Genomic DNA, 23,797 nt, shown 5'->3' with positions numbered 1-23,797 from the left:
GTGGCTGCCTTAATAACGCAGATGTAGAATATTTCCCTCATCTCAGAGAGTTCTGACAACGCTGAGGCAGACAGTTGAGTTTTGTTTTTAAAAAACAAAAACAAAAAGCTTGGAAACCGCTGGTCTCCACCACCTATAATAACCAACGGGCATTATTACTCTCTCCAAATGGGACGAGGAAAAAACTACGCTAAGGAACACCATGCAGAAAATCTGCCGAGGCACCGGCCAGCTGGCTCTCTGCGAACGCAGCCAACGGCCATTTCCACAGCGGAGGCCGTCGTCGGTCCAGAGAGGTAAGAAACTTGTAGGACGCCCGGAACTCCCAGAGGGGTGGGCGTTCTAGGGTCAGGACCCCCGAGATGCAATTGTCCAAAGCGGTGGGTACGCATAGTCACCGGCTGGAGAGCCTCGGCTCGGGATCCCCCAGTGCACCACTCTGCCCCGCCCCGCGCCTAACGCCGGCTGGAGAGCGCGCGGCCGCAGGGTGGGCGCGCTCCCGCACGCGCGAAGGCCCGCGGCCCGGAGGCAGCCGGCAGCCAATGGGGCGGGGCGCCGCGCGCCGGGCGCGGGGCCGTGACGCGCCCTCCTCGTGACCCGGCTCTCGGCCTGCGCTCGCGGAAACCGGAAGCGGCGGCTGTCCGCGGTGCCGGCGGGGGTCGGAGAGGCGGCGGTGGGCGCCCTGGGGTGTGTGAGCCCCGTGATGGAGCCGGGCCCGACAGCCTCCCAGCGGAGGTGTTGGTTGCCGCCGTGGCTGCCGCTGGGGCTGCTGCTGTGGTCGGGGCTGGCCCTGGGCGCCCTCCCCTTCGGCAGCAGTCCGCACGGGGTCTTCCACGACCTCCTGTCGGAGCAGCAGTTGCTGGAGGTGGAAGACTTGTCTCTGTCCCTCCTGCAGGGTGGAGGGCTGGGGCCTCTGTCGCTGCCCCCGGACCTGCCGGATCTGGATCCCGAGTGCCGGGAGCTCCTGCTGGACTTCGCCAACAGCAGCGCAGAGCTGACAGGGTGTCTGGTTCGCAGCGCCCGACCCGTGCGCCTCTGTCAGACCTGCTACCCCCTCTTCCAACAGGTCGTCAGCAAGATGGACAACATCAGCCGAGCCGCGGGGGTGGGTACAGGACCACGTCCGGGACTGTGGCGCGGGAGAGTTGGGAAAGGAGGAGGATGTAATGATGGTCAACGCTGGGGGCCTCAGTTTCCCCAACAGTAAGAAAAAGGGGTTGGACTGGGTCTGTGGAGTTGGGGCATCAGAAAAAGGGGGTGGCATTATGGGGCTTGGGATTTGGGTTTTTGCTTCCAAGAATGCTGTTGGACATCTTTGGTTCATATAGGTGTGATTGGTTTTCTTGGGGATCCTGATTCCCCAACCCTCTACCTCTTCCTCCACCCACTCCACCACAGCTTCTTCTCATCTTCACCTGGAGTTCCCAGGAAGGATCCTTTTCTGAAACAAGTCGGGTGGAGACACTGGTAGTGGTTAGGAATTTGAGCTTTGTAGCCAGAAATGTTCATGTCCACCAACTTCTATGTAACCTTGGATTATCTTCTGAGAACCTTAGTTTCCTCCTCTATAAAGTGGAAAGAACAGCTGCCTAATGCGGCTGTTGGAAGAATTAAAAGAGATATTGCCTGTGACTTCATCTTAGTGATGTGAACAGTCTGGAGCTAGCGGCCAGGACCCCAGTTCCACTATGCTTTTTAGCGGTATACTCTGGGCAAGTTACTTACATTCTCTGTGCCTGTTTACTAATCTGTAAAATGGGGATAAAAGGAGATTTTAGAAAACAACATAGTAATACCTCTAAGTAAATGGGAGTTAAAATTTTAAGAAATTGTAAGACTGCTCTTCATTCTTGGTACCTTGAGTGTTTTTTAGTTGTGTGGTAGCTGCTGTGAGGGACTTAATTTTAAAAAGAAAAACAGACACAATTCCTGCCCCTAAGTACTTTATAAAGTTTAGACTAGGAAAAGATTAGAGTGTCAGGGTTGGTGGGAGTCACGAGGTGTGGGCCGGATATGCTTGGTAAAGGAAAAACATGAGGAATAACATTGGGATTGGAAAATGAGAAAGTTCCTCTTGTATTACGGGGACAGCAAGTAATCTCATGAAAATGTGGTTGGAATTATTCCGTAAATTTAAATTTGTCTAAACTTGTTTATAGTTGCACTAAATATAAATTTGTACCTAGTTGTATCCTGCTTTAAGTCAGCCTGTTATTACTTAAAATAAATCTGTCATGGCTGTGTGCGGTGGCTCATGCCTGTAATCCCAGCACTTTGGGAGGCTGAGGCAGGGGGATCACCTGAGGTCAGGAGTTCGAGACTAGTGTGGCCAACATGGTGAAACCCTCATCTCTACTAAAAATACAAAAAGTATCCGGGCATGGTTGCATGTGCCTGTAGTCCCAGCTGCTCTGGAAGCTGAGGCAGAAGAATCGCAATACATGTCTGTAGTTCCAGCTGCTCGGGAAGCTGAGGCAGAAGAATCGCTTGAGCCTGGAAGGCCAAGGTTGCAGTGAGCCAAGATTGCACCACTGCACTCCAGCCTGGGCAACAGAGTGAGACTCCATCTCAAAATAAATAAATAAATAAAAATAAAATAAAAATCTGTCATTTTACATAAATGGGGAATTTATTTGATTTAAATAAATTCTGTGGTCAATCTCTCTGTAAAGAGCATTTTTTTTTTTTTCTTTTTTCTTTTTTTTTTTTTTGAGACAAGGTCTTGCTCTGTTGCCCAGGCTGGAGTTCAGTGGTGTCATCTCAGCTCACTGCAATCTCCGCCTCCTGGGTTCAAGTGATTCTCCTGCCTCAGCTTCCTGAGTAGCTGGAACTACAGATGTGCACCGCCACACCTGGCTAATTATTGTATTTTTAGTAGAGACAGGTTTCACCGTGTTGGCCAGGCTGGTCTCGAACTCCTGGCCTCCAGTAATCCCACCTCAGCCTCCCAAAGATTTGGGATTACAGGTGTGAGCCACCACACCTGGCCAAGGACATATTTTCAAGGTAAATAAATTCAGGCTTACATGCAGTATTTTCCAGGCACACTTCCATTGCGTATAGCAAGGAATATATATCTTACTATCACTTTAAAATAAAATACCCAAGACATGTCCCTGTCAACTACAGCAGGATACGATATAGCATCATATTCAGTGTTGAGCGGTTAAGATGAGTTGTTTTAGGGTTCCATTTACTCTAAAAAACAAGTGCTATTGTGGGCAGAATGGCCAGGGATCATGATGCAAAGTTTGGGTCTTTGAAGGCAGCAAATGCTTTTCTCATGTGTGTAGGTACTGTGGAATTAAAAAGAGGCTAAAAGTAGCACCTCAAACTCCAGGGTGCAGTATTACGGGCATCACCCAATCTGCATATGAATTCCCCACTACCCAGAGGAGGCTTCCCAGTGGGGGAGTTGTAGAAACCCCCATCCTCTCCCTCAGATTCTACCAGCAACCTGGGTACCCAGCTCAACTCACCCTGATGTGAAAGGAAGTGGATAAACAGGTAAAAAGAGGCAGGGAAACTTTTTTTGTATTTTCTCTCTAACTCATCCTAGGCCTCGGTCTCGGATCCCCTTATTTCCCCAGTAGAGCTGGATATGATTCATTAGCTCAAAAGTGTGACTTCTACAGTTCTGAGGTACTTTATAGATTTAAAAGGCTACTTGGACTGGTTTGGGAGTTGAACCATCATGTGTAATAACTTATGAGGCCAGGCATGGTGGCTCATGCCTGTAATCCCAGCACTTTGGGAGGCCGAGGCAGGCAGATCACCTGAGGCCAGGAGTTCGAGACCAGCCTCGCCAACATGGTGAAACCCTGCCTCTACTAAAAATACAAAAAAAAAAAAAAAAATTAGCCGGGCATGGTGGTGCGCAGCTACTCAGGAGGCTGAGGCAGGAGAATTGTTTGAACTCGGGAGGTGGAGGTTGCAGTGAGCCAAGATAGTGCCACTACTCTCCAGCCTGAGGGACAGAGTAAGACTCCATCGCAAAAAAAAAAAAAACAAACCTGTGGAAAAATAATGTGTCATGAGTGAACTTGAAGGAATTAGTTGTCTCTTGGGGAGGTTTATTTATCCAGTGTAATGTATTTTCTTTTTCTTTTTTTTTTTTTTTTGAGACGTTGTCTTGCTCTGTTGACCAGGCTGGAGTGCAGTGGCGCAATCTCAGCTCACTGCAAGCTCTACCTCCCAGGTTCATGCCATTCTCCTGCCTCAGCCTCCTGAGTAGCTGTGACTACAGGCGCCTGCCACCACGCCTGGCTGATTTTTTTATATTTTTAGTAAAGACGGGGTTTCACCGTGTTAGCCAGGATGGTCTCAATCTCCTGACCTCATGATCTGCCCACCTCGGCCTCCCCAAGTGCTGGGATTAACAGGCGTGAGCCACCATACCCAGCCCTTCTTTTTTTTTTTTTTTTTTTTGAGACGGAGTTTCCTCTCGTTACCCAGGCTGGAGTGCAATGGCGGGATCTCAGCTCACTGCACCCTTCGCCTCCCAGGTTCAAGCGATTCTCCTGCCTCAGCCTCCCAAGTAGCTGGGATTACAGGCGCCCGCCACCACGCCTGGCTAATTTTTGTATTTTTAGTACAGACAGTGTTTCACTATGTTGGCTAGGCTGGTCTGGAACTCCTGACCTCAGGCGATCCACCCGGCTCGGCCTCCCAGAGTGTTGGGATTACAGGCATGAGCCACCACACCCAGCCTATCCAGTGTAATGTATTTTGTTTGACTCAGACTCAGTCTTTTATTTAAAGTAGTTTTTAGCAAGCACCTACTATTCTTGAATATTGGGCTGGTAAAAGGATAAGAAGGAAAAGAAGGGTAAGATTCAGGCCTCAAACTATCAGTATAGTTAGGGGAAATAAAGTACCTTATATGGGGAAATAGGAAAATATCAGTGAGTGTTATAAATTGCACCATAGCAATTTAGAGCAAAAGAGTGAAAGGAATGCCAAGTTAAAGAAGGGAACAGAGCCAGATGCAGTGGCTTATGCCTGTAATCCCAGCATTTTGGGAAGCCGAGGCAGGTGGATCGCTTGAGGCCAGGAGTTTGAGACCAGCCTAGCCAACATGGCAAAACCCCGTCTCTACTAAAAATACAAAAAATTAGCCAGGAGTAGTGGCGTGTGCCTGTAATCCCAGCTACACAGGACGCTGAAGTGGGAGAATCACTTGAGTCGGGGAGGCTGAGGTTTCAGTGAGCCAAGTTTGCACCACTGCACTCCAGCCTGGGCGACAGAGAGAGACTCCGTCTCAAAAAAAAGAAAAAAAAAATGAGGGAACAGAGCAAGGCTGGTTCATCAGGGGAAACCTACAAGCTGAATCTCAAGGCATCCTTTCTACCCTTCTTTAGTGTGAATGGACATGGATTGATTGAGAGAGGGGAGGAGTATAACAAGGAGAAAAAAAGAATCAAAGCCAGAAACTAGTAAGCTATTTATGTGGTACAGCAATATAATTAGTTTAACTATAATAGAATTCCCTGATAAGAATCCTAGGTTCTTGTCACTTCCTTTTAGAATTTCTGGGACAGGAATCGCATGTAGTTTTATTATCTCAAGGTAAAAAATACAGTGATTTCTGAAACCCGAATGATAGAACTGAGGGATTCCCTCTTCCTTAGAGTCATACTTTCTCCTTTTAGTTTAAACTGATAGGGACATAGTTTCATTGTGATTCAGCATTATCAGAATGGTCCTGAGGATGCTTTTGCCCCCTCAGATTCTGAATTGGTAGGCTCTGTCCTATTCTACTTGGCTTGTTTAAAATTTAGATAGTGTTTAAAATTTAGATCTATAGATCCATCCATCTACCTATCTGTCTATATCTATCTATGTATCTGTATATCTTTGTGAAGTGCTGGTCATTTGGGTTATGTATTTGGTGAGTATTCAATATACTTTTACTATAGATTATTAAATAACAAATTCTGAGGACTATAGGGAGAAAACCAGAACATAGCATAATAATCTATGTCTTTCATTAGAGATCAGAAAATGTAATATTTCTTCTGCATTCATTCAAAAAAATTTTTGAGTACCTGTTATGTACAGGTTGTGGTAGCTACTAGGGATATAGCGTGAATGAGCAGAGCTTGTAGTGTGAAGACAGACATTAAGCATCTCATTATACAAATAATTATTTAATTAATGTGTGATAAGTGTTGCTGATTAAAAAACCCAGATGCTACCAATGCATATGACAAGAGTACTGATCTTGAGTATGACTGGGGGGTCGGTAGAATGGTCAGTGATTAAAGCAGACACCTACAATTTGAGAGAACACGGGGCAGGGGAGGGAAGGTATACATGTAAAGAAATAGCAGGCATGAAGACTGAGATGGGAAGGAGTTTGTGGTGTATTTGAGGTCTAGAACACAGCACAGTGAGCAAGAAGGAAACCCATGGTCTGAGCCTAAAGAAGTAGACAGGTGCCAGGTCATGTGGGCCTTGTAGGGTATGTTAAGGATTTTAGACTTTGGTTTTAAAGCAGTATGATGTTATTGAAGGGTTTCATTCTGTGGAATGACATAATCAGATTTGTACTTTAAAAGGCCATGCTGGCTATGTGACAGAAAATGGAGAGGGTAGGGGCTGGGGAGGGTAGGGGAAGAAGATATGTGGGGAGATGGATTAGGAGACTGTTGCAGTGGTGTGAGACACAGTGGTGTCTAGGCTATGTGGGGGCCATCATGATGTGGAGAAATGGGTAGATTTCAGAGATACTTAGGAGGCAGAAATAACAGGCTTGGAGGTTAGTTGAATGTGGGGAGTAAGGAGAAGGTAGTGATGATTTCCAGGGCTTTAATAAGAGCAGCTTAGTGAATAGGGTTGTCATTTACTGAGCTGGAGGGAGGAGTCTATTTAGTGGATGAAGATCATTAACTCAGTTTTGAACTTGTTGATTTTGAGGTGTTTATGAGCTTTCTAAGTGGATATACTGATTGCCTATGTGGTTGAATATACACATCTAGAGGACTGGACTGGAGATAACACCTTTGGGAGTGTCGGCGTAAAAATGGCATTTGAAATTATGACATGGGTGAACATACCTGAAGAATGAGTAGGAACACTAAGAGTTTAAGATTAAGTAGAGGGTAAACTCTCAAAGGTGACTGAGAAGGAAGGATTGGAGAGATAAAGAAGAATGAGGAGAGCATGATGTCCTGTAAATCAAGGAAAAGGGAAGAGGTGGTTATTTGTGTCAAATCCTGCTGAGAGAATTGGAGGTACATCTGTCAACACTGGCAGTACTGGTGACACTAACAAGAGTGAATTTAATGGAGTCCTTGGGTATGAAAGTGAGATCAGAGTGGGTTGAATAGGGATTGGAAGATGAGGACGTGGGAAGAGTGAACCTAGACAACTGCGGAAGAGTTTGGCCTTGATGGTGAGATAAGAAAGAGAGGTCACTAAAGAGCAGTGTGGGACTCAGAGGCTTTCTTTCATTTCTCTCTCTCTCTTTTTTTTTTTTCTTTTTTTTTTTTTAGACAGAGGCTCGCTCTGTCAGCCAAGCTGGAGTGCGTGGCACAATCTTGGCTCACTGCAACCTCCACCATTCCAGGTTCAAGTGATTCTCCAGCCTCAGCCTCCCGAGTAGCTGGGACTATGGGTGTGCACCACCACACCCAGCTAATTTTTATATTTTTAGTAGAGATGGGGTTTCACCAGGTTGGCCAGACTGGTCTCAAACTCCTGACCTCAGGTGATCTGCCTGCCTCAGCCTCCCAAAGTACTGGGATTACAGGCGTGAGCCACAGTGCCAGGCCGACTTTCTATCATTTCTTTCCATTCCCCTGTCCCTCCATTCCTCTGTCCTGCCTTCCCTTCTTCCTTGCCCAAGATGGGAGAGAGTGGACATGTTTAAATGTTGATAGTAAGGGTCCTTTAGAGAAGGTGAAGATTCTGTAGGAGGGAGTGGGAAGCAGACAAGGTCAGTTTCCAGAAAACGCAGGGTAGATGGGATCTAGGGCATCCTCAGAGAGATGGACCTTGAAAGGGGCAGGTGCCTTCCCCACCATAATAGGAGGGTAGAAGGAGAGGTTGCATGTAGAGAGAGGTAGGCAGGTTAGAGTTTCAGCTCGAAGGCTTCTATTATCCAGGAGGCTAGATCTTCTTTTGAGAGTAGAGAGTGGGAGAGAGATCAGAGTTTCTGGGAGAGTGGAGAGGATTTGAAATAGCGGTTGTAAAAAGGAGAGAATGAGCAGACAGAAAAGTGAGGGGTATGGTTTGGGATTATGGATTTACTGTGGAATTAATCTGTGTTGTTAATTTTTTGCCAGCAGCTCCTGACTTCCTGGGTGCAGGCATGATCAAAGGAAATGGCTGGCTTCATGATGATTAGGGTTCTGCTGAGTGGTTAGGATAGATTTGAGTATTAAGAGTTCTAAGTATAAGCAAGGACCATTGATTTTTTGGTCACTTGGCGAGGTGTTGGGATTACAAAGATGTGACAGTTTCCATTTTAAAGGGACATCTGTCCAGAAGAGAAACCTAAACATATATAGGTGGATATCATGCTTTAAGAAACCATGCATCAGGGTAATGACGCATGGGTCCCACATTGCTCTTTAGTGACCTCTCTTTCTTATCTCACCATCAAGGCCAAACTCTTCAGCAGTTGTCTAGGTTCACTCTTCCCACGTCCTCATCTTCCAATCTCTATTCAACCCACTCTGATCTCACTTTCACACCCAAGGACTCCATCAAATTCATTCTTGTTAGTGTCACCAATACTGCCAGTGTTGACAGATGTACCTCCAATTCAGCAGGATTTGACACAAATAACCACCCCTTCCCTTTTCCTTGATTTACAGGACATCATGCTCTCCTTATTTTTCTTTATCTCTCTAATTCTTCTTTCTCAGTCACCTCTGATAGTTTACCCTCTACCCAGCTAACACTACCTATTTCATAGAGTTGTTATGAGGATTAAATAAGGAAATGCAGTTGGAACATTTAGAACTGGTAAGTACTAAATAAGTACCTCATCATCGTTTGGATTATTAATCATTTCCTTTCTGTCCTCACTGTTGCCATCATCCTTTCATTATACCTGAGCTATGGAAGTAGTGTAATGAGCCTCCCTGCCTCCTCACCCTACATATCACGGCCTAAAGATATATTCCTGAAACTGCTTTTCATGACACCCCCTCATAAATCTTAAAAGAATTTCTCACTGGCTAACTCTCATGACCCTCAAGGCCTCTCATAATCTTAGCCCTTTAATAGCCCTCTAACTTAGCCCTTTAATAGCCCTACTTTCATAGACTACTGAATACTCTCTGAATACCACATAATCATTATCACTTTCACCCCATGATCATTTAATTCTTCTATTTTTGAATCCTCTTCTCTTCCTCAATATAGAGCTTAGTTCATATCCTGCTTCCTTCATGAACTCTTTCCTAATTTCTCAAAACTACATTGATAATCTTCCTCAACTGAACTATCCCACATATTGAACACTCATACAGGCTCTACTGTATTGATTTTTAAAATAGCCAGTCACCTACTTATGAAGATTCAACTTAACCAACTAATTACATTTATCCAACTAAACCTACTTAGAGCACTTCAGGTTGGCAGCGTGGTAGCTAGGTGAGATAGCATATATCCGTCACTGTGTACCAGACAGTGTGCTGAGTGATTAATGTATGCTATTTCATTTAATACAGTAACTGTAGGACCCCTGATTTTGAAACTGAACCTTAGCGAGGTTGGGTCAGCTGCCCAAGGTCACTAGCTGGTGACCCAGGCTTGTATTAATACAGTATTATTACTTCTACTTAAGAAGTGATAATAGGCCAGGCATGGTGGCTCATGCCTGTAATCTCAGCACTTTGGGAGGCTGAGACAGGTGGATCGCCTGAGGTCAGGAGTTCGAGACCAGTCAGGCCAACATGGTGAAACCCCGTCTGTACTAAAAATAAAAATTAGCCAGGCATGGTGGCACGTGCCTGTAGTCCCAGCTGCTCGGGTGGCTAAGGCAGGAAGATCGCTTGAACCCAGGAGGCAGATGTTGCAGTGAGCTGAGATTGCACCACTGCACTCCAGCCTGGGCGATAGAGTGAGACTCCATCTCAAAAAAAAAAAAAAAAAAGTGATAATAGAAAATTTTCTTCTATGACTGGTATTGCTCAGAAGGTAATTCTAAAAAAGAGTCTTTTAAAATGTTTTGTTCATGGCCAGGTGCAGTGGCTCATGCCTGTAATCCCAGCACTTTGGGAGGCCGAGGCGGGTGGATCATTTGAGGTCAGGAGTTCAAGATCAGCCTGGCCAACGTAGTGAAACCCTGTCTCTGCTAAAAACACAAAAATTAGCTGGGTGTGGTGGCACGCGCCTGTAGTCCCAGCTACCCGGGAGGCTGAGGCATGAGAATCGCTTGGACCTGGGAGGCAAAAGCTGCAGTGAGCTGAGATCTTGCCACTACACTCCAGCCTGGGTGACAGAGTGAGACTCTGTCTCAAATAATAATAATAATAATAAATCAAATGTTTTGTTCAATTCACTATTTTAAAAGCAAGCACTCATTCAAATGTACCTTTTAATGGGATGACAAAACTAAGCTACAAAGAAGATAACCTTCCCAAAATGAACATCAGCAAATATTTTGAAGCAGAAATTCTTCCTTTTCTCCCTCTTTTCTCCTTTTTTCCATTTCTTCTCCCACATGACTGATCATTTGTTTCCCAGGAGTTACCACTCTCTTTTATTGTTCATCACACTGTATAACTCCTTGTCTGTGTATCTGCGAGAGGTTCTCAGAGCCCCAGAATGGATGGCATTCTTTTATACTTTTTATATCCTCAGAACTTCAGGATTTTTATAGTGCCTAGTAAATAGTAGGAGTTAAATAACTTTGAAAGAATCAAGGGTCAGCAGGACTTAGTTCCTTGCTTGGGGCACAAGGGAAAGGAAATAGATAAGGATCAAATGATTTGGGAACTTGGATTTATTATTTGCACAGCATGAGTTTCTTTCATTATTAAAATGATCTACAAAAGCATATTTTTCCATCTGAGTACAAACTATTTAGATAACAAAGATTTTCTTCCTTTACAAGTGAACCTAGTACCAATAAATGTTAGCTGCTAATTACTTTATTTTCATTGTTATTATTGTTAACATTATCTGATCATATCAAACAAAGTGTTAAAAAGCTTATAATGTTATTTTTGTAAGGTTTTTGCCTCAAGTTGTTTGCAGAGTCTAAAAATACTCAGATTGTATTTTTCTGTCTTCTTTTTGTTACAGAATACTTCAGAGAGTCAGAGTTGTGCCAGAAGTCTCTTAATGGCAGATAGAATGCAAATAGTTGTGATTCTCTCAGAGTTTTTTAATACCACATGGCAGGAGGCAAATTGTGCAAGTAAGTAATTCTTTCATTTTCATGTTGCAGTTATGGTTCAGTAGTACAGATGTCAGATTTTATTTTAGTGAATTTTGGGATCTTTGAAGCTGGACAATACTTTTTATTGCTAAGTTTAAATAAACTGTCATGGACACCGTGGTTTATTAATGGCAACTGAGCAAATAGCGAAAGGTGGAAAAGTGTAGCAGTTACTATGAGCTTTGGATTTAGACAGACTTGGGTTTGATTCTAAGTTCTGCCATTTACTAGCCCTAACCTACTAGCTGTCAGATATGGGAGAAAAACTTTGCCTCTTGGAAGTTCAGTTTCTTCATCTGTAAATTGGTGGTAATGATAGAACCTATCTTACGTAGTCGCCTTGAGAATGAAATGAAATAAATTGTGTAAAGCACTTAGCTCAATGCCTGACACATATTTAATGTTCAAGAAATGTTAACTGTTTAGTATAATAATAATTATGATGTTTACAGTAATCTGTCAAGTGGTATGTGGCAGGGGGTGGGGTGGGATGATGATATCTGTTCTACCTTCTTGGCAGGTTTGTGTGTAATTGTGTAATAAAATAAGATCTATTTTTAGATATTCTTTGGAAAAATTAAAATCACTATTCCAATTCAGATGATGTTTTGAATACCAACTATGTGCTAGGCAGTTCTTATTTTTCAAGTCTTATAATTTAGTGAGTGAGAAAGATATATTTACAAATACAACCTAGGACAGACACATAAATGCTTTAATAAAGTTATAGAGTCCTCGGAGGAAGAAGAAAATAAATCTTACGGGGGAGAATTTGAAATGACTTCCTGGAGGAGCTACCTTTTGAACCTAGGCCTGTACTATTGGACATGATTTCAATAAGTAGAGATGACACCAGTGAGGTGGCTCACGCCTGTAATCCCAGCACTTTGGGAAGCCAAGGCAGAATTGCTTGAGCCCAGGAGTTTGAGACCAGCCTGGGGAACATAGTGAGACCCCCGTCTCTACAAAATATATATATATTTTTAATTAGGTGGTCATGGTGGTGTGTGACTGTAGTCCTAGCTACTTGGGAGGCTAGGGCAGGAGGATCCCTTGAGCCCAGGAATTCAAGGATGCAGTGAGATATGATTGTGCCACTGCATTCCAGCCTGGGTGACAGAGCAAGACCCTGTCTTAAAAAAAAAAAAAAAAAGTAGAAATGAGAGAAGGACATTGCAGGTAGTGGTATGGGCAGAGGCAACAGATGTTCCAGGAAGCATAGTGGGAGGTAAAGTTGGCAACGGAAAGTAGGACCTTGACTGATAGAGTAGTTTACTATTTGGGCCAACATTTTTTATACTGCTTAGAATATCACCATATTATTAAGAAAGGATTATAGACCAGGCATGGTGGCTCACACCTGTAATCCCAGCACTTTGGGAGGCCAAGGTGGGAGAACTGTTTGAGCCTAGGAGTTCAAGACCAGCTTGGGCAACATGGCAAAACCTTGTCTCAACAAAAAATAAAAAATTAGCTGGACTTGGCATGTGCCTGTAGTCCCAGCAACTTGGGAGACTGAGATGGGAGGATTACTTGAGCCTGGGAGGTCAAGGCTGCAATGAATCATGATTGTGCCACTGCACCCCACTCTGGGCAACAGAACGAGACCCTGTCTACAACAACAACAAAAGAAAAAAAAAGAAAAGAAAGGCTTATACAGTATTCTCCTATTATGATTATATAGTATTAGCCATGGTTTCACTTGCTGTAGTTTCAGTTACTGCAGTCAACTGCAGTCCAAAAATATTAAATGGAAAATTTCAGAAGTAAACAATTTATAATCTTAAATTGTGTATGATTCTGAGTAGCATAGTGAAATCCCATGCCATCCTGCTTCATCTACTTGGGCTATGAATCATCCCTTTGTCCAGCATATCTATGCTGTAGACGCTGCCCCTCCTGTGAGGCACTCAGGAGCATCTTGGTTATAAGGTCATCTGTAATGGTATGGCACTAATTGTGTTCAGGTAACCCTTAGTTTACTTACTAATTCTTTAATAATAGTAACATAATTATTAGTTTTTGTTTTTAATCTCTTACTGTGCCTAATTTATAAATTAAACTTTATCATGGGTATGATACAGAAAACAGAAAAAAACCATACTATATAGAAGGTTTGGTACTATACTTGAAAAAAAAACATAGAAATAGAAAAAAACATAGTATATAGAAGGTTTGGTACTGTACTTGGTTTCAAGCATCCATTGGGGGTCTTGGAATATATCCCTTGAAGATAAGAGTTGACGGCCAGGCGCGGTGGCTCACGCTTGTAATCCCAGCACTTTGGGAGGCCGAGGCGGGCGGATCACGAGGTCAGGAGATGGAGACCACGGTGAAACCCCGTCTCTACTAAAAAAATACAAAAAATTAGCCAGGCGTGGTGGCGGGCGCCTGTAGTCCCAGCTACTTGGAGAGGCTGAGGCAGGAGAATGGCATGAACCCGGGAGGCGGAGCTTGCAGTGAGCCGAGATTGTGCCACTGTGCTCCAGCCTGGGTGATAGAGCGAGACTCCATCTCAAAAAAAAAGAGTTGACTACTGTATGTTGTAATATCTTTGGGATTTACAATGCACCTGGAATATTAAATGCATTGAGATTTTTTTAAAAGGATTTTTTTTGGCTCAATGGAGAGGCTCACACCTGTAATCCCAGCACTTCAGGAGGACAAGGTGGTAGTATTGCTTGAGCCTAGGAGTTCAAGACCAGCCTGGGCAACATTTTTTGTAGAGACAAAGTCTCTACAGAAAAAAGAAAAGAAAAGAAAAAAATTAGCTGGGCATGGTGGCAGACGCCTATAGTCCCAGCTGCCTGGGAGGCTGAGGTGAGAGGAGTGCTTGAGCCCAGGAGTTGGAGGCCGCATTGAGCTATGACTGTGCCACTGCACTCCAGCCTAGGCAACAGAGCAAGACCCTGTCTTAAAGAAAAAGGTTTTTTAAACATCATTTAACCTAGCACTTTCTAAGCCTTAAAAAAAAAAAAAGAAAGAAAAAACCTACAAAGATCCTTTTTTCATGGAACCTCATTGGAAGAGAGAGAGACCAGTAAGTTTACTGCTATAGTTTAGGCAAGAAGGAGAGAAAATATGAAGTAGGGAGGGGCCTTGGAAATAGAAGGATAGATTAAAAATTTGTGTACCTATAAGTCCTTAAGTAGCTTAGCTTTTATAAAGACTTGTCTTTTTGTTTAGTTCATATGAAGAAAAACTAAAATGGGATAAGAAGCCCCAGCCAGTTTTTTTCCCTTGTCAGTATACCATGGTATATTGAATATTGACTTTTAAAATTTTGTTTCCGAAGCTTGACTAACACAACTTTTTTTTTTAGCGTATTCTTTACTTTTCAGAGTAAAATTTTCTAGTATAAATATAATTGAAGAGCATTTGCTTAACATATGTAGACCTGTTTTTAAGTATTCTTAAGCTTTTTAGAAAAATCCATTAACATAGAAAAATATGTTAATTATAAATAATTTAAAATCAGTTAATTGGAATAAGTGGATATAGACTGGGATTCACTTCTTTATTTTTTAATTTTATTTTAAGACTAGTCAATTGTAGAGGGGAAAGAGTAGAACAAGGTGTTTGGTCTATAACCGACTGTGAACAATTAATTGAGATAACTCACTACCTTCAGACGAGCCAGGGGTTCACTTCTTTTGATGGATGTGACTAAATGTATATACTTAGAAGAGGCAGGGCATTTTTTTTCTTTAAAAGATGTTTTTGTTTGTTTGATTTTTGAGACAGAGTCTTGCTCTGTTGCCCAGGCTGGAATACAGTGGCACAATCTCAGCTCACTGTAGCCTCTACCTCTTGAGGGCTCAAGTGATCCTCCAGCCTCAGCCTCCCAAGTAGCTGGGGCTACAGGCAGCACCAGGATGCCTGGCCAATTTTTGTGTTTTTAATAGGGATGGTGTTTTGTCATGTTGCCCAGGCTGGTCTCGGATTCCTAGACTCAAGCAATCCTCCTTCCTTGGCCTCCCAAAGTGCTGAGATTGAAAGTGTGAGCCACTGTGCCTGGCTTAAAAGGTGTTTTGTAATAAAGATTTCACTAATTCGAAGTACAGACCTTTTTTCACCAGTTAGTTGAAAAGAAAACGTTTTACTGCATATTTACTCAGTATGGCAGGTATAAAATGCTTTAGAATAAATTCTTAGGGTATTTTGTTCTTCTGTGAGGCATCCTATCTTGAAAATATTCCTTACATTGAACTTCTGAGGACCAAATAAAATGCTAAGCAATTAGATATGACTTACTTAAAAGACTCTTCCCAATTAAAATTAATTTGGCCCAGACATATGGTCTCAGGTAAAAGAAGCGAGGTACAGAGAAGTATGATATTTTGTGTTCTAAAAATACATATGTATTTTGAGGGAAGGCAGTTGGATAGCTGCGTGGGCAGGAAAGGAAGGAAGATTTAGTTTTCACTGTATTTGCATTTGTACCCTTTGGATTTTATGCCATATACATTGAATACCTATTCAAAAATATATAGAAATTTAAAAAATTTAACAGAATGTTCAAATCTGTGATGAGTATTTGTATGTCAGATGTGGTTAGAGAGATTAGCTATTTCATTTTCCAGAATTATGCATTAAAAATTATCGTCATTCGTCGTCCCATTTACGTGGCAGAAGAGTGGAAGAGTAAATTCCATTTGTGAAGAAGGAACCCTCATGACCTAGTCACTTCCTAAAGGCCCCACTTCTTGATATTATTGTATTGGCCATCAAGTTTCAACATCTCAATTTTGGGTGACACATTCAGACCATCACAGGGGCTATTAGAATTTTTGTAAAATAATATTATTAAATAACAGAAAAAATGTAAAAACATAAAAGGTAAAATATTACTAGAAAGAATATTATTAAAATGAGTATACTGCCCAAAACTATCCTCCTGTTCTGCTTAATTTAGCTTGAAATAGGGGTGGCTTCTAGTCTCTGCAGTTATTATTCATGAAAGGGAGGCTAGGAATCCAAGAGAGGAGAGAATGCCATCCATGTACTACTCCCATCCCTTTTCTCCTCAGAATTCCTGTGTCTTCAAATGGTATTAGTCTTGGTAGGAAACTGGTTATTGAAAATCGATGGAAGGTCAAAAGAAGTGTTAAGAGTGCAACTCTTTCTACTCATACTACAAATAACATGGAAACTAGCTCTTTCTGATGGAGAATGACTGCTAAAAAGTAGAGAGTATATTAAAGGTTTCTCAGAATTTTAAAGCTGTGTATTGTTGACATAGGGATAGCCTTGTTAATGAGACCTTTCTTGCTTATCTTGTGCATACAACAGTTAAATAATCAGCAGAATGACCAGATTTGATGAGTTCATGACTGCTTTAGTGTTTTGATTCGTTGGTAAGCAGTATCCAGTATGAAGCATTATTGTAATAAGATAGGCCTCAAAATTATCAGCTCAGGTATTTGTTCTTACACACTGAAAACTCTTTCTTTATGAGCAACCTATATCTTCAGTGATACAGGTGATCTGGGTGATAATTAATGAGCATAATGATGCTGTTGAACCACTGTGTAATCCCGATGTATATTCTGATTCATCAAAGGAAAACTAACTTTCAATTAATACAAAAATGTATGTCTTGATGCTTTAAAAAACAACAACAATAGTACTTAATGGTTAACCAGAAGGTCAATTAACCAAAACCTTTCTTTTTTTTTTTTTTTTTTCTTTTGAGACAGAGTCTTGCTCTGTCGCCCAGGCTGGAGTGCAGTGGCGAGATCCCGGCTCACTGCAAGCTCCGCCTCCCGGGTTCACGCCATTCTCCTGCCTCAGCCTCCCAAGTAGCTGGGACTACAGGTGCCCGCCACCATGCCTGGCTAGTTTTTTTTGTATTTTTAGTAGAGACGGGGTTTCACCGTGGTCTCGATCTCCTGACCTCATGATCCACCCACCTTGGCCTCCCAAAGTGCTGGGATTACAGGCGTGAGCCACCGAACCTGGCCCAAAACCTTTCTTTCCTGTATTTTATCCAGAGGGAAATGTACTAAGCGTTATAATCATTTTATTTGTATCTTATAAAGTATCTTAGTTTTCATATTTGTTAAACTTAATTAGGCCATTTAGGTACAAAGTTTCCGTAGTTTATTTTTATTTTCTGAAGCTTACCCTAAATTCGTGATTATCTCTGCTATTTTCTATAAAACTAGTTTTGAAAAACAGCAAAGATCTTTGTAAAATTCCTAAGAGATGCCAAATGCTTTATTTAAAGATGCATAATTCCTGTTATGATAATTTAGTAGGTTTCTCTGTAAGGTCTTAACTTGAATCCTTAATACCTTTAAGAATGCCTCTTGAGGCCGGGCACAGTGGAGGCTGCAATGAGCTGAGATTATGCCACTGCACTCCAGCCTGGGTGACAGAGTGAGATTCTTCTGTCTCAGAAAAAAAAAAAAAGAAAGAATGACTCTCAAGCTGATGCCTGAGCCTTCTCTGAGAAAGCTACTCTGCTAACCTGTGCTTGATGAGGCTCCATTGATTATCTAAGATGAAGAAAATTCATAATGACCACTTCACTTAGTGCTTAAACAAAGCTTTATTATTATTAATATTCTTTAACTCACCAATTTCTAAAACATATAGCTTCTCACTGTTTATAATCTTAAGCTCCCAATTCCTGCAAAAAGATAAAAAAGGAATTTACTAGAGATCTGTTATTTCAATTCAGAAAGTCACGGCTTTTTAATAATGAAGAGTTTTTAACCCCATTATATAAATGAACTGCTTTATGCTTTATGTTACCACCGTCTAATGATCATTGAAAAAGTTTTGATGGTACTGCATTAATGTAGTACTTAACAAGATGACCAGTCTATATTGGCTTTTAGTTTAATTTTCAAATTATTTTACATAAAAAGTAAATGACTGTCAATAAGATAGAAGAAATTAAGTTCTTTTGTTCTTCAGAGAAGCTTTCTTTATAAATTACTTTTTAAAAAAATTATTTGTTTTAATTATGTATCTTGTATAGAAGAAATTTGCTATTGCTTTCTCATGATAATGCACTTTATACTACTTTTGCAGGCAGTATGTGGACCCCTTTTATCCCTATATTATGTATGTCAGTTGTCATGACATAGCTCATTATAACACAGATGTACAACTGTTGTGAATGAAATTGTGTTCCCTCAACTTCCCTGCAACACATCAACTACAAAAACTATATAATTGTTTTTGTAAACATGTACAAAAACTATGTAATTGTTTGTTTTTATTTATATCAACTCTGCCTCATCCCTAAAAGGATTGCGGGCTACTTCATGATGATATTAAACTAGCATTAAGAGGGGCTATGAGACAAGGTCTTACTCTTTCATGCAGCTTGGAATGCAGTGGTGCAATCACAGCTTATTGCAGCCTTGACCTCCCCAAGCTGAAGCAATTCTCTCCTCTCAGCCTCCCAAGCCACTGGGACCACAGATGCATGCCACCATGCCTGGCTAATTTTGTATTATTTGTAGAGACAGGTTTTCACCATGTTGCCCAGGCTGGTCTCGAACTCCTGGACTCAGGCAATCCGCCTGCCTCCCAAAGTGCTGGGATTACAGGTGTGAACCACTGTGCTGGCCTATTTTTATTTCAATGGCTTATTAACTTGTAGTATGATCATCAGCATATCACCTATTTCTGTGGCTTAGTTTCCTAATTTGTAGTGATCCCTCAGATTTTTTAAATAAGGGTGAGAAGTTAGAATGAGATTCATGTTCTGGAGAAGATAAAGCTTCAGAGAATGTAGATTATGTGAGTTCAGAAAGGGGACAACTCCAGAAATAGGTTTACCAAGAGGGTCCTGTGTACAATGGGTGCAGAAGGAGCCCTGCACAAGAGGGCTGTGTTGAATTCCAGCTTAGCTTCTGGAGGCAGGAATGACCTTTTGTAATTTATCCACCCAGAGGGAATATCTTTTTCTGATTTGCACAAAGGAGCTTTACTGTGCTGTCTGCCCCCTGTCTACCAGGTTTAGGTTTCATCTCAGTTGCTAACTCTGATCACTTGGTGGGGACTGCCTGAATCCCTGTACGGTGTAAGATATCTATGGGTAGTGGAGGGAGTAGGCAGTGGCATGTATTTGTAGATTCTGAGTCTTGAACTTTTAATGGTTTAGAATGTAGATATAAATATGTTTATTTTGCAGTGTTTGAGAGTGCAGGCTCAAGAATCAGACTGAGTACAGAGTCTAGCTTTTTACTTACCAGTTTTATGTCCTTGGACAACTTCCTTAATTTATCTAAACCTATCTCTGTTCCTTATTTATAAAATGGAGATAATGGTAATTTTTGCCTTATGGAATCACTGCAAGAATTCAGTGGGCAAATGTGTTTAAAGTGCAGTGTAAGCATAGTTATTAGAACATAGCAAGTATTTAGTAAGTGTTAACTTTCGTTGTAGTGATTGTTGTCTATCAGTCATGGATGTCCCTTAGTGTGTCATATCCTAGTGTCTACCTAGTCAGTCTCTCTTTTCTCCACGAATTCTACTTGCCCTGCTGCCTTTCTCCTGGGTAATTGCAGTAGCTTCGCATGTTGTCTTTCCACTTCCAGTTGAGAGAGATCCTATCTGATGGCCCTGAATTTCTAAATAAGGTGGGCATAATACAAAGCCATCTATTGAAATTAAGGGGAACAAGAGTAGGGCTGGGACTAGAGATTAGAAAATATGTGGAACATCCCTTGTAGAGTAATTAGTAGGGCATCTACAAGGATCATTTTGTTGCCCTGAGATCAGAACACATGAATTTGAATTGAGTCCCTTCATTATCATTTTAGAATTTCCGTAGTAGTATTCTATAACCAGACTGACAGTACAGAAAGTAGATGGGGACTGTCCAGGGATGAAAATGTCTATGAGTATGTGGAAGATAAAAAGGGCAAGGATTCTAGGACAGTCAGATGGAAACGGCTGACCACAAGTTCCAAGATCTGGAACCAGGCAGTTGAACCTCGATTGGAGATAGCAAGCTGAGAACACAAGGAGAGGTAAAGACAAAGGTTTACCTGAGGATAAAGACTAGGTTCCCTGGCTGAGTGCAATGGCTCATGCCGTTAAGTAATCCCAGCACTTTGGAAGGTTGAGGTGGGAACATCACTTGCACCCAGGAGTTCAAGTCTTCAATGAGCTGCAATTGTGCCACTGCACTCCAGCCTGGGCAACTGAGCAAGACCCCGTTTCTTAAAAAAAAAAAAAAAAAAAAAAAAAGAATAGATTATTCCCTGAAGAAGGGAAAATGCATACATAAATTGTGATATACATATATATAGAAAATAAAAGGGATGAGTGAACTTGAGCTAACTCTAAGCAAGAATAGCCAGTTGCAGAGAAATACCATTTATGTAGGATTTTTAAAAATGTAAAACAATTTTGTTTCTAGACTTTACTTGAAGCCCCCACGTCAGTATTTTAGGCAAAATTCTCACCAGTTTGTTTCTCTGGGCTCCCAACTCGTGATGGATTAGAAAGAGCAAATTTTAAAAGTTACCCCGTTAGGTACAATAAATGACTCATTAGTGAAGTTGGAAGATGCAGAGAACTATGAAATTTGACACAAAAAATGATAAGGCATATGAGTTTCAGTAAAATTAATGCAGGGTAAACAGTCTTATGCCTAAATAGCACTGTTAAGGCAGAATTTGATAGCTGATATTCCGTGATTATGACCTTGTGCCATCAAAAGTCCATTTGAATTTTATTTGGTATATTTTTATGAAAAGAAAAGAGTATGTGATTATTTTAAGATGTTCATGAAAATGGTTATGACTTTTTTTAACTTTTGGAAAATAAAAGGAGTAAGCTTCATATATTTGAAAAATTCATGCTTGTTTGAATAAAGAATTACTGTAGTATGAAACGAAGCTGATAGCTTAAGAGATAAATGACAACATATAATCGTTCCTTGAGTTATATTAATATACTTTTTGAATTTTTTTGACAGATTGTTTAACAAACAACAGTGAAGAATTATCAAACAGCACAGTATATTTCCTTAATCTATTTAATCACACCCTGACCTGCTTTGAGCATAACCTTCAGGTATTTTATATATAATATTTAAAATTAAAATGCTGCCTTGTACAAAGGAATAATGTGCAGTTCCAAGTTTTTATAGCACTAATTATTGATATGTATCTAAATTCATGATGTAGAGTGCCATTGCACTCCAGCCTGGGCGTCGCAGCGAGACTCTGTCTCAAAAAAATAACATAAAAAAAAATTAGGTGAACATTTCTCAGAATTTGTTCTGCAGCATGTTAATAGATGTCCTATCAGAAAGGATTTAGTATTCCATTAAGGTTGGGAAATGCTTTACTACAGGACTTCAGAGCCTTTAGTGGACTGATGTGTGTTGTAACACTCAAATAGCAATTTTTCTATAAAGTCATCCCTCTTATATATGGCTTTACTTTCCACAGTTTCAGTTACCTGTGGCCAACTGCAGTCCAAAAATACTAAATGGAAAATTTTGGAAATAAACAATAAGTTTTAAATTGTACACCATAAACAGTCTTCTTTTCATTTAACTTAGAGTACTTGTGTGAGTTTGGTAGATTTCTAGAAGTGGAATTACTATATTGTCAACCTAAGAAAAAGACACTAGAGAAAATTATCTCCAAATATGACGAGTTTATTAGGGAATAAGAAAGGAGTATCATAATTTGGAATGCACTGGCAAACTACCAGTACATCCAGTGAGGGAAGGGTAAAGGGAAGCTTTTATTAGCAAAAAGGGAGAGGTTCACACAAGCTGCTTAGCAACTGAGTTCATTGGTTCCAGAGGCTCAAAGCCATGTTGTCAGTTCATTGGTGGAGATGCCATTACTGGGCAAGTGTTCTTTTGAGTGCATCTTATCTGAATTACTGCAGTCCTAAAGAATGGCAATGATAAACCATGTGAAAGCAGGAGTTGCATGAAGGGCGTGAAAGGGTTTCTTGTGGGGTTTTTAGAAAGTCCTTGGAATCAAGGACTCTTTTTGTCTCTATTTTGTCTGGGTCTGACAAAGGTGATTTCATCCTAATGTCTGCAACTTTCACATTATCAAAAGATATGTGCATTTTAAATTTTAATAAAAATTGTGGCCAGGTATGGTGGCTCCTGCCTGTAATCCCAGCACTTTGGAAGGTTGAGGTGGGAGGATCATTTGAGCCCAGGAGTTAGAAATTAGCCTGGGCAAAATAGCAAGACCGTGTCTCCAGAAAAAAAAAAAAAAAAAAAAAAAAAAAAAGGTTAAATTACTCCCTATCAAGATTATGTGCACAATTTTAGCTAAATGGATTATGTGCTCAATTTTTTTTTTTTGAGACGGAGTCTCGCTCTGTCACCCAGGCTAGAGTGCAGTGGTGCGATCTTGGCTCACTGCAAGCTCTGCCTCCCAGGTTCATGCCATTCTCCTGCCTCAGCCTCCCAAATAGCTGGGACTACAGGCGCCTGCCACCACGCCCGGCTAATTTTTTGTATTTTTAGTAGAGATGGGGTTTCACCGTGTTAGCCAGGATGGTCTTGATCTCCTGACCTTGTGATCCGCCTACCTCGGCCTCCCAAAGTGCTGGAATTACAGGCGTGAACCATGGCACCCGGCCCTGTGCTCAATTTTTAGCTAAGTGCACAATTGTTCTGTGAAAAACAAGCAATGGGCTATTTCTTGTAGCAGACTAAGGAGAGACTTAGGTTTTCTGTCAAGTAGATGGTGAGGGTAACATTGTTAGGCCAACATCAGTGTAATTACTTTGATTTTTCTCTTTTCTCTTTCATCCCAATGTTCAGTTAATATCCTTTCTTCATAGTACAAGGTAAAGAATAAAGGGCATAGAAAGCAAAGGTGTGAATTGACTGTTTAGCAAACTTATTCTTGAAAAGACAAGTGTCAGTCTAGAAGTACAAAATGCTGAGATTTACTAGCATAATATTTTATGTGCCTCCACTATCCTCATTTTAGGTTATACAGTTCTTTGGTATTGGCTCTTTTTGTTGACTAGAAAGGCCTGGATTATGAGCCTTGTGATAAGAGAGTTGAGTGGGGATGCAGTTTTGGTGCCTTTTCCCTTTCCATTTAAAAAGTCCTGTCTCAGTAATATAAACTATGGTGTTGAAGTCAGCATAGGCGGGAACCTATTTTATTTATTCAGTGAGAGTAGGATAGATAAGTGCAGGTTTGTGATCATGAGATAATTTAGGAAATTTTGTATTTAGTTACTAGTCATTTGGCATATGAATTATTGTTATCTTCAGTTAACATTAGCTAATGCAGCAGTTTTCAAAATTTAGAGGCACCTAGAAAGTTCCAAACAGTTTGCCATCTGCTTCACATACCAGGTCTCTAATCCTTTGGACTTATAATACAGGTAGAGGTCGTTTTATTTTATAGATGATAAAACTGAGACTCAGAGTGA

General features: G+C 41.2%; 1 protein-coding gene across 1 annotated transcript in view; it reads left to right on the top strand.

The window, feature by feature from the left end:
- The first annotated feature begins 512 nt into the window (after positions 1-512).
- Positions 513-23,797, top strand: part of OSTM1 (osteoclastogenesis associated transmembrane protein 1) — a 31,803-nt gene continuing 8,518 nt past the window's right edge. Inside the window, exons 1-3 of the mRNA XM_055260575.2 lie at positions 513-1,105; positions 11,263-11,377; positions 21,345-21,442. Coding sequence (XP_055116550.2) covers positions 704-1,105; positions 11,263-11,377; positions 21,345-21,442 — 615 coding nt within the window. The 5' untranslated portion in view covers positions 513-703. The remainder of the gene's footprint in view (positions 1,106-11,262; positions 11,378-21,344; positions 21,443-23,797) is intronic.

Source organism: Symphalangus syndactylus, chromosome 2 (assembly GCF_028878055.3).
Source record: "Symphalangus syndactylus isolate Jambi chromosome 2, NHGRI_mSymSyn1-v2.1_pri, whole genome shotgun sequence".
Classification (NCBI taxonomy): Eukaryota; Metazoa; Chordata; class Mammalia; order Primates; family Hylobatidae; genus Symphalangus; species Symphalangus syndactylus.
Note: the sequence above shows the minus strand (reverse complement) of the source record. Positions and strands in the feature narration are given on the sequence as shown.